Source organism: Salvia hispanica, chromosome 4 (genome assembly GCF_023119035.1).
Source record: "Salvia hispanica cultivar TCC Black 2014 chromosome 4, UniMelb_Shisp_WGS_1.0, whole genome shotgun sequence".
NCBI lineage: Eukaryota > Viridiplantae > Streptophyta > Magnoliopsida > Lamiales > Lamiaceae > Salvia > Salvia hispanica.
The window spans coordinates 605,370-625,375 of record NC_062968.1 but is presented as its reverse complement, the minus strand read 5'-3'; the positions used below and the strand labels follow the sequence as shown (position 1 = coordinate 625,375).

Sequence of the window (20,006 nt, the reverse complement as noted above, 5' to 3'; positions counted from 1 at the left end):
TAGTTTTTCCTCTAAATAGTTTGAAGGGGAAGAATGAAAGAAAATAAATCAACAGTCATATAATCTATTTAAAATTGGTGGGATATGATAATTATACAAACATATTTGAATATTAATTACTCCATCCGTCCCATAAAAGATGGTATACTTGGGTAAAGATACTAGATTTTAAAAGATATTGTTTTGTGTGATAAGTAGAGTGAGAAAATAATATATTTATATTAATGTGATAGATAACATTGTCCACAAAAAGATTATATTAATGTGATAGAAAACATTGTCTACAAAAAGAAATGTGACATCTTTTATGGGACAAATTAAAAAGGAAAGTGTGACATCTATTATGAAACGGAGGAAGTACAATATTTACTTAAATAACTTTGTGTGGAAGTCACTATTGTATACTCCACATAATAACATGATCCATCTCTTCTAAATCTAATCATATAATTTGCTGGGTAATTTGGGTTCACTCTTGTTAATTCTTGTCATTCAAAAAGGGACCAGATGGGAAATAATTAATCACAAATATTATATAGTAAAATAGCTGTGTGGATTACCATCATTTACCTAATTACTTTCCCTAACTAATCATTCTTTGATTCATTGATTGGTCTAAATATTTGTCTAACATCCAGCTGCTTAGCATTATTGGTAACTCAATTAATCCCAATATGTACAACTGTCATTTATGGGTTGCTTCAAATATTCTCCATAAATCTAAATTTCAATGTTTGCTTTGACTAAAGAGGTATGATGACTGATTATCTAATGAATTTGAATAGGTAAATTGATGGTGATTTAGATAGAAGAATTGACTATAATCGGAAAGGATTATTTTTTAAGTTACCCTTTTTCACTTCATATGGCGTGTGGTAGTTGATTTTTTTTATCATAATGATATTATCTACGATTTTAGTCTAATCCATAACTAAGGATGTCAATTAAATATGAAATTCAAGGATTGATCCAAATGACCCCATAATATTACAAGGTTATGATTAAAAATTTATAGCGAAAAAATCATAATCCAAATCAATATAAACAGTGTAGCCCGCGGTCTGATATGGTAGATACTTTGGCATGTTTGGTAGGAGTGATAACTCATTAAGGGATGAAAATCCATGAACAAAAATATACTAGTATTTTAATCTTTTTATGATCATTTTATATTTTTAGTCTGGATGTATAACAATTTACAGGTCCAAAACATTACTCTCTCTGTCCTAAAACATTACAAGTCCAAAACATTACAAGGTTGTGATTTTAGATAAAATTTTTGGACATGAAAATTAAGAAATTGTGTTAAAAAGTACTCCCTCCGTCTCAAGATAAGTGACTTGTATTCCTTTTTGGGATGTCCCACTATAAGTGACTTATTTCCATTTTTAGCAAAAAGTCATCTCTCTTACTTTATTCTCCTTTTACTTTATTCTCTCTTCTCTCCTCTACTTTTCCCTCTCTCATACTTTACTCTCTCCACTTTAACTTATTTAAATATTATTCCTTAAATCCCGTGCCCAAAAGAAGTAGGTCACTTATCTTGGAACGGAGGGAGTATGGAGAGAAGAATAAAATACGAAAAATAAAAAGAGAGTAAAGTAAATAATGAAATAAAGTAAGAGTGATTGGATGTTTTATTTTTTTTTAAAAAGGAAATGACTCAACTTAGTTGGGATATCCCAAAGAGTAATACGACTCAACTTAGTTGGGACGGGTGGGGAATAAAAAGCGTTGTTGATTTATTTTGTAACTTAAACACTAGACTAGAGTCTATTTTCATCCTAAACCAGTAAACATTTTACGACTTTGGTTCAAAACATTATAAATCGGTCCATTTTGCCATAAATTGACAGGGTCATTAAATTTGGCCGGTCATGCGCAATGATTCCAACCTAAATATCAACAGCGAACGATAGCAGAACACAAGGGTATTGAAGCTCATCAACATCCGATCTTCAGCCATGAATCGCACGTCGGCGATGAATTTTAGTGGTGAAACTAGCGCCCGAATTCGAGCATACGAATACGTTTCTTGGTTAAACTAATTAAACTCCGGAAAAACATAAAGATATGAGTTTATTTAATTAAGTAAACATGAATTAATGGGGAAGGAGTGGGTAGAAAGGAAAGTACAAAAACAGTGTAGACGATGCAAGACATATCGGGTGATAATAAAGGTGAAAGGGTCCCTCTTTTCTTAGCCCGCGAAAACACCGCGGGACTTGTTTCCTCAACACACACACACTCACTTAACTATATATATCATCATATTATATATTTATTCATTATTTTCAAAATATAAAAGGTGTTCAATATAGTGTATCGAAGTTTGTTAAGTAACTAACTAACCAACACAATGTTATTTATTTAGTGAAATATGATAGGTTGATGGTTACAATATTTTTGTAGGATGAAATGTATTTTATTAGTTGTTTGTTTTGCTATTTTGGTCCGTTTTATTAGTGAGTGTCTCCCATCCGTTTTATTTAACTATATTCCTATTGAGAATTTGATTAATTACACAACAGTAATGGTAGTAGAGTGAACTTTAAATAATTTAGATATATGTAAAATTACTAATCACATTTTATAAAAATAGAGTATATTGAGAAATATAATTTTTTAAAACCACGATCAATTGCAGGAAGAAATGATATTAACTGTTATTTTTTAGAGTGATTAATTGTATTAAATCTCTAATTATTCTATTATTATGCCGCTAAGTTGAACCTATTACAAACTAACTAACGATATTTATAATATTTAACAAGATGTATTAATTTAAAAATACTAATGTAATTTTTTTTACGATTCATGTAAACCTAATACATTTTGTATTAAATTAAAACAAAGATAAAACATTTTATATGACCCCTAAGTTTTCAGATACTATTTCCAAACTAGGAAGAAAACAAATTGTGTTGTAATGTAAGCGACAACACTCCATTAAATTACCCTAGCAAAATTACCCCAGCTAATCACATAGTCATGAAACAATTTGAGAAGCAAATTGCAATAATTAGAGTTGATAATTATTGTATGAAATGAGAGAGAGGTCCGGCAAGGTTGGTGTATGGGCATGTGGGTAGTGGGGGCAAATGGGGGCAGACATAAAATGGAACTGTGTGTGAAGAGATTAGGCCCACCAAACTAAAATAAACACACATTGGTCCAATCATAGTATAGTGAAAAGTAATTAGTTTTATAGTGGTGAAGATATTGGTGGTGGGAGTCTATCAATTCGATGTGACGGCGGGCCACGGCCGCTTTAGGGGCGGTGGGTCGCACCGGTGATTTTCGCAACTCCCAAATGATTGTGTGACAACAATGTATGCCCAACTACAATTCATATATACACCCATATAGTAATACATGGATAATATGGTTATGTGATTGCTAATATTTCATGAATTATTATCATGTATAGGGACTAGGGTTGATGGTGATAACATGAATTATTAGTATACGTGGTGGCGGTTTCATAACATAATTTCGGTGTGTAAATGGTAAGTAGTGTGTATAATCGAACGAGGATGTATGATGTAGGATTTTTAGAGTAAATACCGATGTAAAATTTTAAAAAGATGTGAATCGATAGTGATTATGTCATTTCCGGCCGACCCAACTTAGAGGGAAATTGACTCATTCTTGCATTCTGAAGATGCCACAAAGTATTTTGAACATCGAATCGAATGTGATCATGGAATTTCTGGCAGACCCTAATGCGATTAACGGTATGGCGTTACAATAGATGTTGGGATATTGGTTTCCCCCCTCAAACCAAGACCACGTGTCTGCCTCATGTTACAGGTCACCAGGTCACCGCAGGTCTTGGTCGGAGAACTTGCAAGCGCAACCACCGAACCCCGAGCCACACAGGCCCAGCCCTGAACTAGGGCTCTGATACCACTGGTGCACACCCGAACTACACATTAGTATGATATTGTCCGCTTTGGGCAAAGCCCTCACGGTTTTGCTCTTGGGGTACTCCCCAAAAGACCTTATACTAATGGAGGTAGGGTAGCTCATTTATATGCTTGCAACTCTTGTTCATTCTCCGATGTGGGATATGGTTTGCCCTCTCAGTAGACATCCATTTGCGTAATAGCATCCCTACATACGAAAATAATACACTAACATCCTATGTCTTAATGTAATGAGTCATTTTCTTTTTTGGTCTATCCTAATGAAAATGATCAATTTGAAATTTTTTCGGTATGATGAGTCCTGAATATCAGTGTATATCCCACCCCTAATAATCATAAATACCTTATCAAAAATCACGTTATAACAAAAATTGATATTTTCCGGTACAATTAATTAGATATATCGATGTATTTCCCACCCCTAAAAATCACATATGTAAACTTTATTTATATGTCCAATGTATATAACACATTCAGTACAATTTGATTTTCACGTTCTGAATATTGTTATTTCGATATTTGGCTATCCATATAACAATAAGTAAATGCGGGCAGCTCGAATTGAATGTATTGAATAATTGAAAAGTAAAGTTAAGTGTATAAGAGCCACATACGTCAAATCTAAGTTTCCTAAATAGTAGATGATAAATATCCTTTTTTTTATCTAACAACATCAAGATGGAGAGTATCCAATTCAAAGCAAACAAAGTTTCAAGTGTCACCACTTACAATCTTAAAATAAATTAAAAATAATTATCGATAATTTTGATATTAAATGTCGAGTTTGAATTTCATCAATGTATTTTTATTTAAATTTGGTTTTATAATATACTTGTGGTATACATATATTTTATAAGACCCACTATCTCAGTTATGTGGTATGCATGTTATTGTACAACAGTGAGTTTGAATTATAATAGAGTTTAAATTTATAAATTTATTACTACTAATATTTAAGAAATTTTATTTAAAATAACTCACTCAAGTTACTCGATTTTGTATTTCTTTTTGAAATATTTTATTATTTTAATTTTTTTTACTTTACTCACTAACCACCTTTTGAAAACTTGTCAAAAATAAACGCTAAAAATTAAACCTCAACTTTGAAATTTTATTTTTAATGATGACATCTGAGACTGAACATTGTGTAAGTCATGTCACAATGGAAGTGTCTGAATTTAGTTTGACTATGAAAAGATGTGAATCTGCATATTGATTTGAAAATTCCTGGTTTTTTTACAGAATTTGAAGGGACTTTTTTGTTTCTATGAAAATATGATTCGAAGCACGAATTTAAATTTCAAAGGACCATTATAATTATAATCGTACAAACTAAATCCAGCCATATTCCGTAAATTAATTTGAAAAATGCTACTCCATATACTTTCATGACCACTATGCCATTATTACAAGAACACATTTCATCTCTAGAAAAAGGTCACATAATTTCAACTATTAAAATAACATTTTTCACTTTGTTTAATTTACTAACTTTTATTTTATTTTATATATTGGTAGAATTATTGTTGTTATATCTTTCCTACATAAAAAAGGTAAAGGGGAAATGAGGAAAGAAATTAAAAATTTTCTTTGCAATGGAGTGGGCTTACTGCAAGAAATGCAAAATCAGGCTTCATATTCTATAATGGGCTTTAAATACATTTTTTACTAATTTAAAATGCGAGCCCATAGATAAATTTAAGGGATATTGACGTCTAATATCATGAATTTAAGGGATATTGGCGTCTAATATCATGAAACTTTCAAAAAATTGTGTTTTTTCTATGAACTTTAAAATTGGCAAATAATATCACGAACTTTACCCCGGATTTGTTTTTCCCACGAATGAAAAAATTCTCACAAATAATATTATGATACAGATTTTTTTTCGTAATTTATTGACAACAATTTTGAGAGTTCAAGTTTTTCAATCTTTGAAGATAATTTTTCTTGAAGCACACCCTCCAAAATTGTTCTTCAATCTATTAAAATAACATTAATTTTTTCATTCGTGGGAAAAAACAAATCCGGGATAAGTTTGTAATATTTAAAATTCGTGGAAAAAATTCAACTTTTTAAAAGTTTGATGATATCCATAAAGAGAAGTATTTAATTAGTCATGTGTGGATAGTATTTACCAATATCCCTAAATTTAATTAGTCATGTGTGGATAGTATATTGCAAAAGAGTTATAGAAATTGGTCTAAAGAGAAGTTACTATAGGACTTGTTATGTATCTTGAATGATTTGAACTTTTAATCTAAGTGTAAATCTAGCCTACTAATTGCACTCCATTGAGTTCACTTTTGGGTTTGGTTACCATAATTAAAAAATAAAGGTTGTTATATTTCATTGCATTATTGCATAAGGCCCATCTATTAAAAGAGGCCCGCTTCAAAATTTAAATAACAGAGGACCATTATAGTTTTATTTTAATCAGACAAGCTTAATCCTGCCATATTCCATATATAGATTAATTTGAAAAATGCTATATGCCACTATTACAAGAACATATCTCATCTCTAACAGAGGGAACATATTTTAAACTATAAAAAAAACATTTTTCACTTTGTTTGGTAGAATTAATCCCGTTATATTTTCTAAACAAATAAAAAGTTAAAGGGAAAATGAGCAAAGAAATAATTTTTTTTTTTTGTGATTAAGTGGCATGTCCATTAATTGACTGAAAATTTCAAGAATTACTAGAAAACAAGTCCAGCCTATAGAACAGATCCTGTTCAAGTAAGGTCGTAACTATTCTTGTTTGCCATGTCTATATGTACATGTCTTTTTATTGTAAGAATTTCGATGTGGGATTTTAATTTTATGCTAAAACTATACTTCGACTTATTATATTGACTTAGATATTGGTCATGGGCTTGTTGATTAATGGAAGAGAAAAACTAGCACTTGCATAAGGCCCACTTCAACAATTGAAATTTAAAAATTAGTGCATTAATTAAAAGTCCATTTAATTTTCTTGTAACACATACTCTATTAGAAAATATGAAAACAAGATTATGGAGAACATATTTGTGTACAACTGCACTTGTAACCATTTTGGGGTGTTGTAATTAAACTCTTGCATTTAAGATCGAATATATACTAGACCTTTATTTTATTGAATACTACAATTTTTTTTTTTTTTAATGTACTTCAAGTTATAGAAAAGAATTAAATAGTACTTCTATATACTATAAGAGATAATAAAAGATAAGATATCTTGAGGGGAATATAAATGAAAGAAACACTTAAATAACCATAATCCATGTGCAACAAAAACAATAAAATGATCTCTACACATTTTGATACTGTACAAAGATTTTAATAAATTTAAATGTATAGGTTATCTTTAATTAATAATTAAATTTCTTGGGGTTGGTAAGATAAGATTAGTCCTTGAGCTCGTGCAGAGAGACTCAATCCCAAGATCTTGTCACATGACACAAACTAATTCATTATTACAATAATGATATAAGTCTAATGCGTGCGAATATTCGATAATTGAATCTAAATTATATAATATAAAGTTAATGTTTCAAAGATATATATTGAATCTCTCCCCTTTTAATCATTTATCTAATCAATCTTGTTTGAATTTTTAATCTAATTGCATGTGGTGTGACAATTGAGTGACTCGAAATGTTGGGCTTTGAAGACTATGCATGTTTATGAATTGAAATGTGTGTGTGCTACTCTTCAAATACCAATAGAGATGTTTGCCTCATTTTAATTTTTTCTTGGATAAATTCAATGGATTCACACTTCTACCCTTCCTAAATCGGAAAATTTTGAGATTATTGTGACTATAACACATTCAAAAATCAACCAAATTTAAATAAATAATCAACAGAAAAATGGGTCATATATGAGAAAATAAATTGGAGAGAAAATGGAATAGTGTTATGCATTATAGTCATAGACATATAAATGTTATGTTGCACACAATTAAATTGAAACATGGGCATTGTTCTCGTATAGTACTTATCCGTTTAATTTTATACATTTATTTTGATTTTGATATCTTAAATTTTATTATTGAAATCATCTACAAAAAAGGTACTACATGTTTTTTTCTCTCTTTGGAATTGCAAATTCAGTATGATGAATTGAAATATGATAAAGCTTGATATAAATAAATTAGACAAACAAATCACACATATGATGACAGACCCAATTCTTGCCTTTTGCGATGAAATACAAAGCCATAAGATGCTAGCTCGTTTTTACCCATTAAATTAAAAAAAATTAGTTGATTTTTTTGATATATTTAATTAAAAATCAACCAATTTTATTGAAGATTAGCATTCAACTAGCCCCACCTAACTTCGTGTATGTTAAATTAATTGTGAGCACTATAGTTTCACGAATCGAGCTTCAATTTAATTATTACTATTAATCAAATATATCTCGTTAGTTTAGATCAATTATAATACTTTAAATTAAGGGTAGAAGCATCTCACCTTGATTTATTAAACTAATAATAGACTTTGAAACCTATGGTGGTTTTCCCAATTAATCTCACTTTGCATGACCAAGCTTTTGTCATCTTTAGGTCGCCAACCCAACAATATTCATAATAATCTCACTCCCCAATGCATTTCCACTAATTTATAATAATAAAATACACTAAGTATAGTATTTAACCTATCTAGGGTTTTGTGCTATGTAAAATTACTAGTTAGACAGATAGTTGTAGCCATGAGTAGCTCCCAAATTCCAATCACATTAGTAAATTGAATAAAATCTTTGGAATTTGGTCCAAAGGGTCAACCTAATCAGCCTCATTCTCCAGGCCTGATTTAATCCAGGTTAGCCTTGGAAATATATTTTATAATTAATGAGATATAAAAGAAATTAAGATAAAAGTGGCCAATTTTCTTGTGGTCACGTGCCATGTGGGCTGTTGAGACATCGAAGAATAAATTCAAGAAACATATGCATAAATGCAATTTGTCAAATTGGACAGCCAAACATATGTATACACTTACATTTCTTTTAATCTCTATTAGCTGGACCACCTCAATTCTTTCTCATCTTTGAATTTAAGCCTAACCACTTCTTCCAATTCTACCTCTGGCTTCTGTTTCAGCTCATGATCTAAACGGGTCGCACATAAATTCTATTATTGCACCCTGAAGAGGAATCTACTTCAACCTATATGACCTGGTGGACGACTACATATCAAATGTATAGAAATTACACATGGAAATAAGGAACACGTACAACTAGTTATAGTGCATATGTTGTAGCGAAATCGATAACTCTATGCTACGAATAACTCAATGATACAAATAACTCGTTATTTTTTAAAAGTGGAGTGTGTGTGGGGAGGGCAAGGGTTAAAACAAAATCATTAGGTAGGTGCATGCTTCAAAATTAAGTAAAGAATTTTAAAATATAGAATATTGGCATTTAAATCTAGAATTTCAAATTATAGAATATTGACATTTAAATAACTCCTTTGGGGATCATGGTTTTTTTTACCCTAAAGAATTTTACCTTGAGTAAACTTAAGTACTTTTGTAGGTTATGTAACACACCTATCAAATTATGCATTGATAATGGTGACTTGAGAAAAAGTATAAATCATTACTATTAATTACAATTTGTAATTTGCACTCTTTCTCTATCATAGGTGTTTTGAGAAATCTTGGAAGTGTGATTAGCTATGCATAAATACCTCAAACTTTAGTGTGTAAAGAACCCTTTATCTTGATAGTGTAATTGATCATGACAAAATGTATTATTACATTTATTGAGATTAATTTCAACTCTCACCTAAATCAAAGAAAATATTGGCAGACAAATAGTCAATATGAGCATTTGATCCATATGTGTGTGTGTGTGTTTGGCATGTGGAGTATAAACCCTAGAGATGGAAGCTTGGAAATGTGGAGCCTAATTACAAAATAGTATTATTACTTATATAAATGACACCCAATTCGATGTGCCTCAAGCATGCATATTTACACACACAATCACACACACATATATGTATACACACATGTAATCAATACTATTGGTTAGTATTTTTTACCAACATGATAAGACATACCTTTGGGATTTACACACAAGTGTACAAAAAAATTTTAATTTCTCTTGCATTTACTAATTTAATGTGCTCAAGCATCTATACCCGCGGGTTTATGATGTTCTTCTTTGGACAAAATTAAATAGACTGAATTAAAAATAATCAAGTGTTGTTCCAATGCATATATAACTATATAAGCTGGTGTCAGCGTTGGGGCAATTCCAATCAAGAGTATTAAATATTAATAGTAGTATTATATAAGTAATGTTTTCTTTTCCTAAAATTCCCACAATTGATGCACAATATTTTTTTTTATATCCACTGCAATCTTCTGCTTTATGTCAATTACTGAGATTTTGGAGCAGTAACTACCCATACATACATACTCTGTGTACCCCAAAAAAATTAATATGATTAAATATTAATGTCAATTTATAATCAAAAGCTGCAATTATGAAAGTAATCAAGTTTGTTCTTCCAACTATTTACAGGTCATGATTCTTTTTTGTGCTGTGATTTTGAGTTATATTTTTTTTATAACTAGGCTTAAATTACTAATCCTAGCCATTTATGTTTTAGGCAAAAATTCGAATTTTTTGAAAAAACATAAAGAGAACACACAACGAAATTATCCTATACTAATGAATGCATAAATGCTCGTGCATTCGGGTTCAAAACGAGTTATTACACGATAGTATACGAACATCTACGTACGTACTCATGTATTTATGGATTCTATTAGCCGAAGTCCATGATTTTTTTTTATCAAATTCCCGGTAGTGAAAAATTTAATATGTCTATTCACATAGATTTTGTATGTGTTTATAAGGGTATTAAAATTTGTAAATTATATACCAAGATAGGTTTTTCTTAGATTAAGTTCTAAAGCTTACATGTAAAACATCATTTGGGTTAATCATAAAATATGTGTGAATCCTTCTCTCCATCCTTTGACACATAAAAAAAATTAATATATTTAATTTTGAGTTACATGTCAATTTCTTCTCAATTAATTGACTAAAATAAAAGGTTCATTACTATGATATTGATGGTAAAAATAACTGCACTAGAAAACCGACCTTCATAATTCGAATCCTAATTTCTAAAAAAAAAATCATTTTTTTCCCACAGAACATAGAAAACCAATACACTTATAAATTTGAAAATTTCATATTAATAGCTTAAAACCCTAGTAGGTTGAATGCATATAGGGGGTAAAACTTAATTCAACAGTTGACTCGTGTGAACGTATAATTACAAGTATAGTGTAGGCTACAGTTTATAGAAAAAAAGTGAAGTCTATAAACCTAAATCACACCACTAGGTTTGCTACGTGAATATAAAACATTAATTACAGCTCATTATTACTACATTTTACCGTTCTTACAACACAATTTAATAGTAGTATATTAATATGCCATATGGTGTCCTTTTACAAAGAAATAAAACGATTTCGCCCACATGGGATTAGGTTGGAGAAAATTTGAGAATATTCTATTGTATGTCATTATATTAGGGAGAAATTTTGAGAATATTGTATTGTATGCAATTATATTAGGACTTTTATTGCTTGTATATAATTGCAATCTGAGTATTGAATTGACTGATTTCACTGTCGCACATGAAAGTCGGAAAATTCTATTGATTTGCTCTTTGGATTGTCGTTGATAGTACAATGTGATAGTTCCGTCCAAGGTCCTCTTTTTTTTCTTCTTCTAGCATTCATTGCTTGCGACGACTGCCTCTTATTCCAATTTCAACAATGAGTTTATTCATCAGGTTTAAAATCACAAGTTTTGTTTTCTAGACTTGTCATTAGTGGTATATAGACCCTAACTATATACGAAGGCTAAACGAATCCTTTGTCTTAACATAAAAATGATGGATGGATAAAATTTGCAACTTGATCTAGACTCTAAAACGGATAGATAAAAAGTAAAAAAAGAAAGGTAAAAAAAGAAAATAAGACCTTGTTAATGTGTAAGAGTTTTAAAAAAATAGAATTGATTATTCGATTGGTCAGTTACAAGTTAATCTCTAACTGAATTAGAATCGGTCAGTTATCAAATAATCAATATCCTACACTTTTGATATATGTTCGATTCTGATAGGTCCGTAGGCAAGGCGGCAGACGCAGTTCAACCTGCATCTCCGCTTGCATCACGTGCTCCGGTCCGGTGCACTCTCTTGCACCTTCGCGGATGCTCTTAAAGATGAGTCAAGTGTGAGTGGCACAATTCGTGTGCTTGACATCCAAATTAATTGAGAAAATCTAGCCTAGTTATTTGGTGCAATAATGGAATAATAATGTTATCTTTAAATTGAAGAATGGCAGGAAAAAAATATCAGAATGGTGAATTATTAGAAAAAAATAAAGAGTGTATGGGTCCCACCCTATCCCTGTCGGCAAAGGGGAAACGAACCACTTCTCATTTACATCTCGCTCTATCTAACCCGGCAGCAATACACACACTCCCCCTCCACTGTGTGTCTTTCTCTACTTTATATATTACTCCATATTGCTATGAATTTATTTTCTGATTTTTGAATATTTGATATGGTGTTGTATTCTCTTGGACATATATATACATACTCTGACTATAACCATTGAATTTGTACGTGAATTCAATAAGTTTTTATTTTATAATTGTTGTGTATAGTGGAGTCTCGAGTGTTCGTTATTAGACTTCAGACCTCACGAGCTTATTCAAACTTAAACGAATTTTGTAAATGATTGATTATTTGATATGTATGTAATCATATGATTTTATATTCCCTCAATTTTTTTAAAAATAGCAACTATTTTCATTTTGGGTTGTTCCTTAGAAATAGAAACTTTAAAATCTTTCTATTTTATAACATGCACCCCACAATACACTAACTCTACTTGCACAACTTTTTCTCTTTCTCTCTCTTACTTTACTTATTTTTCTTTTCATCTCTCTTACTTTATCAATTTTTCTCATGTACTTTACCTATTATACATTAAAACCAGTGTCGTTTCAAATATTTTTATTTTTTGAATACGGAGGGAGTAGAAACTATAGTACTTACACCTATAAATGGAGTATCTCGTACTCCATCATCCAATGAGAATAGTCATATGTCTCTTTTATTTTATTAATTTTGTATTAAATCTTGTGTCATTTACTAGTATGTAACTTGTTTTACGCAAACGAACGGAGTATTTTTTTTACAGTAAATTATTCCACAAGACAAGTTAACGATACAGTACCACCAGACTCAAACAAATCTGCCGAATTGGCTCGCTTGTACTATGTAAGCTCAAATGAGCTTTTTTAGAACATAGATAAACCTAATCACAAGACAATACTACCATATCCAAATGAACTCGTTTATCAAAGATTAAACAAGGTCAAATCGAACCAAGTTTACCAAAGATTAAACAACCCAAGAAGCGATTACTCATCTTATATTATCTCGAGATTAAGCTATCATATAGCTAATGAATGTTAATACAACAAAAAGCAATAAATGTGTTGTTTTGTCTGGGGACCATAGTAGTGGTAAGTGGGCCGCACACCCACCGTTGACACGTCTCCATCACTCCTTTACGTACAAACTCACACTCTCTCCATCTCTATAAAATGTGTATATATCTCTCTTTCTCACTCATCAATTCTTATCCTTGTCCTTTTTCATATCCTTTCAATGGGATGGATTCCAATGGGATGATGTGACGAGGGTCTGCACCCTACCTATGCATGCATTTAACCAATTTCTACTTTCTCATCCTTTTTGCTTTCATTGCAAAATATTCATTTCATCATACATCTCTTTTTTGCTTAATTCCCTAGCTTGTCACACATAGTTTAGTGGGTGATTAGCTTTTGGTAGCATGTAATGCTCCCTCCATCCACTATTTATAGAGTCATCTTGACTCGGCACAGATTTTAAAAAATTGTTCGACTTTATAAAAAAAAGTAAAAGGAGAAAGTGAGTGGAATGTGAGACTCATTTAAAGTACTCCCTCCGTTTCATAGTAATAGAGTCATTTTGTCATTTCAGTACGTCCATTATTGTATTTCTCTTTTTAGTAAAAGTCAACACATTTCTTCTCACTTATTTACTCTTTCTTACTTTATTCTCTCTACATCTCTCTACCTTTTTCATTTCCTACTTTACTCTTCCTTTACTTAACCCACCTAACACAATTTTTCTTAATCTCCGTTCCGAAAAGAATTGCCTCCATTACTATGGAACGGAGGGAGTATTAGTTTTATATTGATTTATGAGTGTAAAAAGTTGGTGGCATATTGGATTCACACATTAAAAGTGGAATAAAGTAAATGGTTTTATAAATCGTAGATAAAATAAAAATGGCAAAAGGTACTTTAAATGGTGGAGGGATAGAGTATTTAAGTGGATATACTCTTTGAGGTGATGTAATAAAATCATAGTATTTGAATTACAATATGTTAGATGGAGATTATAGTCTAAGATAAATTCAAATTGTCTCACTTAAAATAACTCAATTGCAAAAATAGAAACATCAATCATGAGAATTGAGAGCGATGAACAAACACATAAAATAGACAAACAAGCACATAAAAATCAATAAATGGAAAATGAACGAATAAATACAAAAATTTTGCCCCCTCCAAGATTCAACAATCAACACAAGTGTGGCATTCATTTATAGTTGGAAGATGCATTCCCCATAGGTTGAAGGACTCAAAATGATTCTCATACCTCATTAACCTCACCAGCTCCATAACGGTTGTGACGAGACGTTTTGTAACGCTCGACGATTACTAGACTCACAATGATGACAGTCATCATGACTGTTGACCCCTGTAGTGGACTATGATTATAAATATGCTAGTCATATTTTAGGAAAATTATGTACTACACATTTCTAGGTCGAAACAATTGAGTAATGACCTTTTCGCAATTGTATCACAATATAGAGTTAACCAATATCTAAATGTTGAAACCATTAAACTTTTAATAATTACATCTTGAAATTCGATTTTTAGCCACATAAATAGTAGGACTACGTGACAAGTGATAATTGAAGTGATGATTCGAATAATTTTAATTCTTATTTTTCCCTAAATTAATACGTAACGTTTTGACATTGAAACATAACTTCACATTTAATGTAGTAGTAGCTTATATAACCTAGTGAAATAGTACTCTAATTTCATGTAATCATGTTATTATTTTTTAAATTACGTAATACTCCATATTATACTATGCGATGATAATTAGAGTATTATATTTAGATAAGACCACTATAATATATCAAATAAAACGAGACACACATTACATCATATTTAAGCCGACTTGATTGAATCAAAACGGCCTTTCGTAAATGAGAGTCTTGTGGTGCTATCGCTCGAACGATTCCTGTAAAAACGGATAGAAATCCATAGGTTCCATTAGTCAATTGGTGATAGGAGGAGTGTTCATTATAATACTATTTTTTTTCAATAGCCAACACCCTCCTTCAAACCCTTCAAGGTGAACCATGGAGGGGTTGAACTTTTTTTTAATCGGTTGGACGATTGGCCCAATTTTTTTTTTTCCGATCGGTTGGACCACTAGCCCAAATTTTTAGCCCAGATATATTGCTGGGTCGGTCATTTTTTTCGGTTTCGGCCAGATATACTGCTGGGTCAGTTAAATTTGACCCACCATCGGCGAGCCACTCTAATACCATGATAGAAATCTATGGGTTCCATCATAAAACCAATTGATGATAGGAGGAGAGCCCATAAAACTTATATATTAATTTCAGTTCTCTTTGTACACCGATATGAGATAATTCTAATATTGTTTTTTAGTTTCAATCGCCAACAAAAATATTGCAGCACTATTGTCTTTTAATTTGATGACTAAGTGTTTTATATTGCATCTATGTATTGTAAGAGCATATAAATGAACACAACGAAGAACAACGAACAAAGCAGAACAATAACAATTATAACACAGAAAATCTCCCCAGATGAAAAAAAGAAACAAACACATCAAAACTATTAGTACCAAAAATCGCAAGAAAAATTCATCTACAAAGAGATTACATAATGATTAGTTTAACAAGACAAATTTGTTTAACAATAATAACTTAATCATAATTCTAACAAGCTAATAGAGACTAATTAACCTACTAATGAGCATCACAAATTACTTATTTTGAATTGTGCATGAGTGCATAAAAAGCTTATTCTCAAACATACATGGAGTACCAAATTTTTTTCCATTTCTAAAAAAACACACTTTATACTCCAATTTCTTTTCAAAAAGAATTCACACACACACACACACACACACACACACACACACACACACACACACACACACACACACACACACACACACACACACACACACACACACACACACACACACACACACACACACACACACACACACACACACACACACACACACACACACACACACACACACACACACACACACACACACTTTCTTTATAATGTGTGTGTATATAAAGAAGCCCTCCATCCTAGCAACCAACAACTAGTCAAGTTTTATGCCACAAAGCTCTCAGACAGCTCCCCCTCTCTCTCCTCCCTCTCTCTCCAATAATTTTTCCTTTGACAAACATCAAACTCCCCAAACAAGCACCACCTTCATTCCCCCTTTTCAACTCTGCCCAAACCCACAAACATAGATAGCAAAGCAAAGAAACACAAGATGCTTCTCCCTGTCTCTATAAAGTTGTGCCTCCCCCACTCTCTCTCTCTCTCTCTCTCTCTTCCACTCTCTCTCCATGGATTTCGCCCTCCTCCCCTCCGACACAGCCTTCTCCTTGCAAAATGGCGACGCCGACAAGCCCAAATACTGCCACGGATTCGGATTTCTCAAGCAAGACAGAGCAATAAATGAGGATGATTTAAGGGAGTTTAAGATGTCCAAGAACTCATCTTGCGGTGAGGGTTCGCTGCAGAGATCCAACGGCTGTGGTCTCTCCTCTGCAGAGATGCTCAGCTTCTCCTCCCCAAACCCACAGCCTCTCACATTGCCTTACTATCACTACTCCTCCAATGCATTTGCTAGAAATGCAGGTAAAGATTGGATTTTTATCTTTTTTACATTCTTGTTGCATGAAAAGTAGGAGAAAATTTGAAATGGGGTTTGTCAAGATCTTATCTTTTTGCTAGTATGATTGTTGGGTATGTTTTTTGTTTTTTGAAAAATTCATCTTGGGTTTAGTTTTTATTTTTTTATGGAAATATGCTTTGTGTCATCATCTTATCCACTCTATTCTTGGAGGCACTGTTTGTTTCTCTCACTCTCTCACTGTTGGAGAAGAAAAGGATAAAGAAAAGAAGTTGGAACTGTGGTTTGTTTTAGGATATAATGTTACACCACCACAAATCAAAGGGATTCAAGATTTTTTAGTTTTATTAAGGAAAGTTGAGGAAATTTGAAATGGGGTTTGTAAAGATCTTACCTTTTTCTAGTATGGTTGTTGGGTTGTTATTGTTTTTTGAAGAATTCATCTCTGGTTTAGATTTTTTTGTGGTTGTGAAATCTTTCTTGGAAGTACATCATCTTATCCCCCCTATTTTTGGAGGCACTGTTTGTTTCTCTCTATCTCTTTCACAAAAGAGAAGAAGAATTTGTGATGTTTGAGACTGTGGTTTATTTTAGGACAATATGTTACACCACCACAAAGCAAATTATTTAAAGATTCTTGTTTTTTAGTTTTATTAAGTGATTTTGTTGGATGTAATCATGTAATTGCACCTTTTTAAGTGTGTGTTGTTTTTGTAGTAGGGATGAATGGTGGAAGCATGCAGCATGGTGTGAGGGGGCCATTCACTCCATCACAATGGATGGAGTTAGAGCATCAAGCCTTGATCTACAAATACATCACTGCCAATGTCCCCATTCCTTCTTATCTTCTCAATCCCATTAGAAAAGCTTTTGAAGTTGTTGGTTTCTCTTCCCTCAGATCCAATCCTTGTAAGCTTCCCTTCTCTCTCTTAAGTTGGTTACTTTTTGTTTCCGTAGTTAATGTCTGAGGTCAAATGTCTCGAATATGTAATTGTGTGATTTTTATAAGCTAACTAACTAACAAACACTTTTTTTGATATGAGTAGTGGGATGGAATGGTTTCCATTTGGGATACTCCAGCACCGACCCAGAGCCGGGTCGGTGCCGGAGAACCGATGGGAAGAAGTGGCGGTGCTCGCGGGACGCGGTCGTGGACCAGAAGTACTGCGAGCGCCACATGAACCGAGGCCGCCACCGTTCAAGAAAGCCTGTGGAAGCCCAATCCGCCGCCGCCTCCAATGCCACCGCGAAGCCCACCGTTGCTAGGTGGGAAAATCTCAACAAACTCAAAAAATTAAAATATTTTTTTTTCTGCGTCCGCCACTGACACAAACTTTTGACATTTTTCTCCCTTTGTAGAAGTATTGTTGAGAACACCACCACTCTCTCCAAAACCAAGCCCAAAGACTCCCAACGCCAAGATTGGGAGCGGAACGAGTTCGGCCTCGTGTGCTCCGACTCGCTCGTGAACCCCTTAAACCGGAGCGAGCTCCGCCAGTTCATGGACCAGCCCGACCGCGACGCGGACCGGACACAGCTCTCCATATCCATGGCATCCTCACCCCCGAGATCAGGATTGTCTCGGGAGCTCGAGATGGGGCTAGGCTTGGGCAACCGCCCAAGCAGCAACAACAACTGGGCTCCCATCTCATGGGAGCCCAGTGCCATCGGAGGGCCTCTCGGGGAGGTCCTCCACAACACATCAACAACAACCACTGGCAACGCGAAACAGCTCAACCTCATCGAAAGATGGGACAGCCCCCGGCTCGACGCGTCTCCCACGGGAGTCCTGCAGAGGGGCGCCTTCGCGTCCCTCTCCAACAGCAGCGCGGCCGGCAGCCCGCCGCACGATGTGTCAACTTATCCATCACTGCTCTAAGAACAAGAATTGCTCACACAACCAATTCACTTGTAATAGTGCTAGATATTTGTTGTATTATTAGTTGAAACTTTTATGCATATTTTGTGTGGTACTCTTTGATTTATTGTTATCTAAATAGGCTTCTTGTTTGGTGGGATTTTTGAGTTTGAGATATATCATGATTTTGTTTTAGGTTGGTTGGAGGGGAGCATGCTTGTTTTGTGGTTGTGATTTGTAGTTGGTGGGGCATCTAATAACATATCTTTTCACTATTTAGTATTTATATTGCAATTAAAGGCTTCTTGACTTTTTCAGAAGTAGTACTCACTAATTTATTGAAAGGCCAAATCAAATTGGTTAAAAAAATTATTTAATTTTGATTATTAAATATCAGTGAATTCTGATTTTTCACCTACTAAATAAAGTTCGTTGATTTTTGTGGTTATTTAAAAACCAAAAATTCATTTATAGTTTGAGGATTTACTGGCAATAAACCATTACGTAAGTTATAAGTTTGATTTTTCCCTTAGTAGATAAAGGTTTGGACCATGAAAATCTTTTTGGATGCTTGAGAAATCTTTCTTTTCATTACTTTAGTCTCGTGTGGTCCATTTTAAGACTTTTCTTTTACTCTTCAATAAGAATAAATGTGACTTCACCACAAATAATGTTTTTTTGTACTCATATGGTAGATAATTTGAACGAAGAAAATTACATAAATGTTGCGAGTTTGACAGGAACCGGTCACATTTACCTAAGCTAGTTGGTGACCGAATTTAAAGAGCCTAAAAAAAGAGCATGAGTCACATTTATGCAGCTTGTCGTTCTCGACAAAGTTGTGCGTATATTTTGGCATCCTACTCGACCATGGAACGCATTAGATATTTACCCAAGCTAGTTGGTTCTTGCATATGAAATATTTGTGTTGAATATATATTTGTACAAAATCAATCTTCTATTGGATTTGGGACTCTGATCAAACACAAATTGCCAATGTCACTATTAAACCCTACCTAGAAAATGAATAATTGATTAAAAAACACTAGTATCATGATAAAATAAGGCATGACAAGAATTAGATAGTAATTAGCTATAAAGCATGATTGGTTACAATATTTATAGTAGAGATTGT

General features: G+C 32.8%; 1 protein-coding gene across 2 annotated transcripts; it reads left to right on the top strand.

Moving 5' to 3' along the window:
• Positions 1–16,685: 16,685 nt before the first annotated feature.
• LOC125218631 (growth-regulating factor 1-like) lies at positions 16,686–19,157 on the top strand. Of its 2 annotated transcripts, none has more exons than XM_048120346.1 (4): positions 16,686–17,018; positions 17,734–17,922; positions 18,060–18,279; positions 18,373–19,157. In XM_048120346.1, the coding sequence occupies exons 1-4, from the start codon at positions 16,724–16,726 to the stop codon at positions 18,890–18,892; spliced, it is 1,224 nt and encodes a 407-aa protein (XP_047976303.1). In that variant the 5' UTR covers positions 16,686–16,723; the 3' UTR covers positions 18,893–19,157. The 2 variants fall into 2 exon arrangements, with proteins under 2 accessions (XP_047976303.1, XP_047976302.1); XM_048120345.1 differs by having other exon boundaries at positions 17,731–17,922.
• The last annotated feature ends 849 nt before the right edge of the window (positions 19,158–20,006 follow it).

Bases quoted from the DNA above. Each gene is read 5' to 3' on its own strand.
- LOC125218631 (XM_048120345.1), top strand. From the start codon at position 16,724: ATGGATTTCGCCCTCCTCCCCTCCGACACAGCCTTCTCCTTGCAAAAT. The intron at 17,019-17,730 runs GTAAAGATTGGA...TTGTTTTTGTAG, and splicing joins TGCATTTGCTAGAAATGCAG to TAGGGATGAATGGTGGAAGC. The intron at 18,280-18,372 runs GTGGGAAAATCT...CTCCCTTTGTAG, and splicing joins GCGAAGCCCACCGTTGCTAG to AAGTATTGTTGAGAACACCA.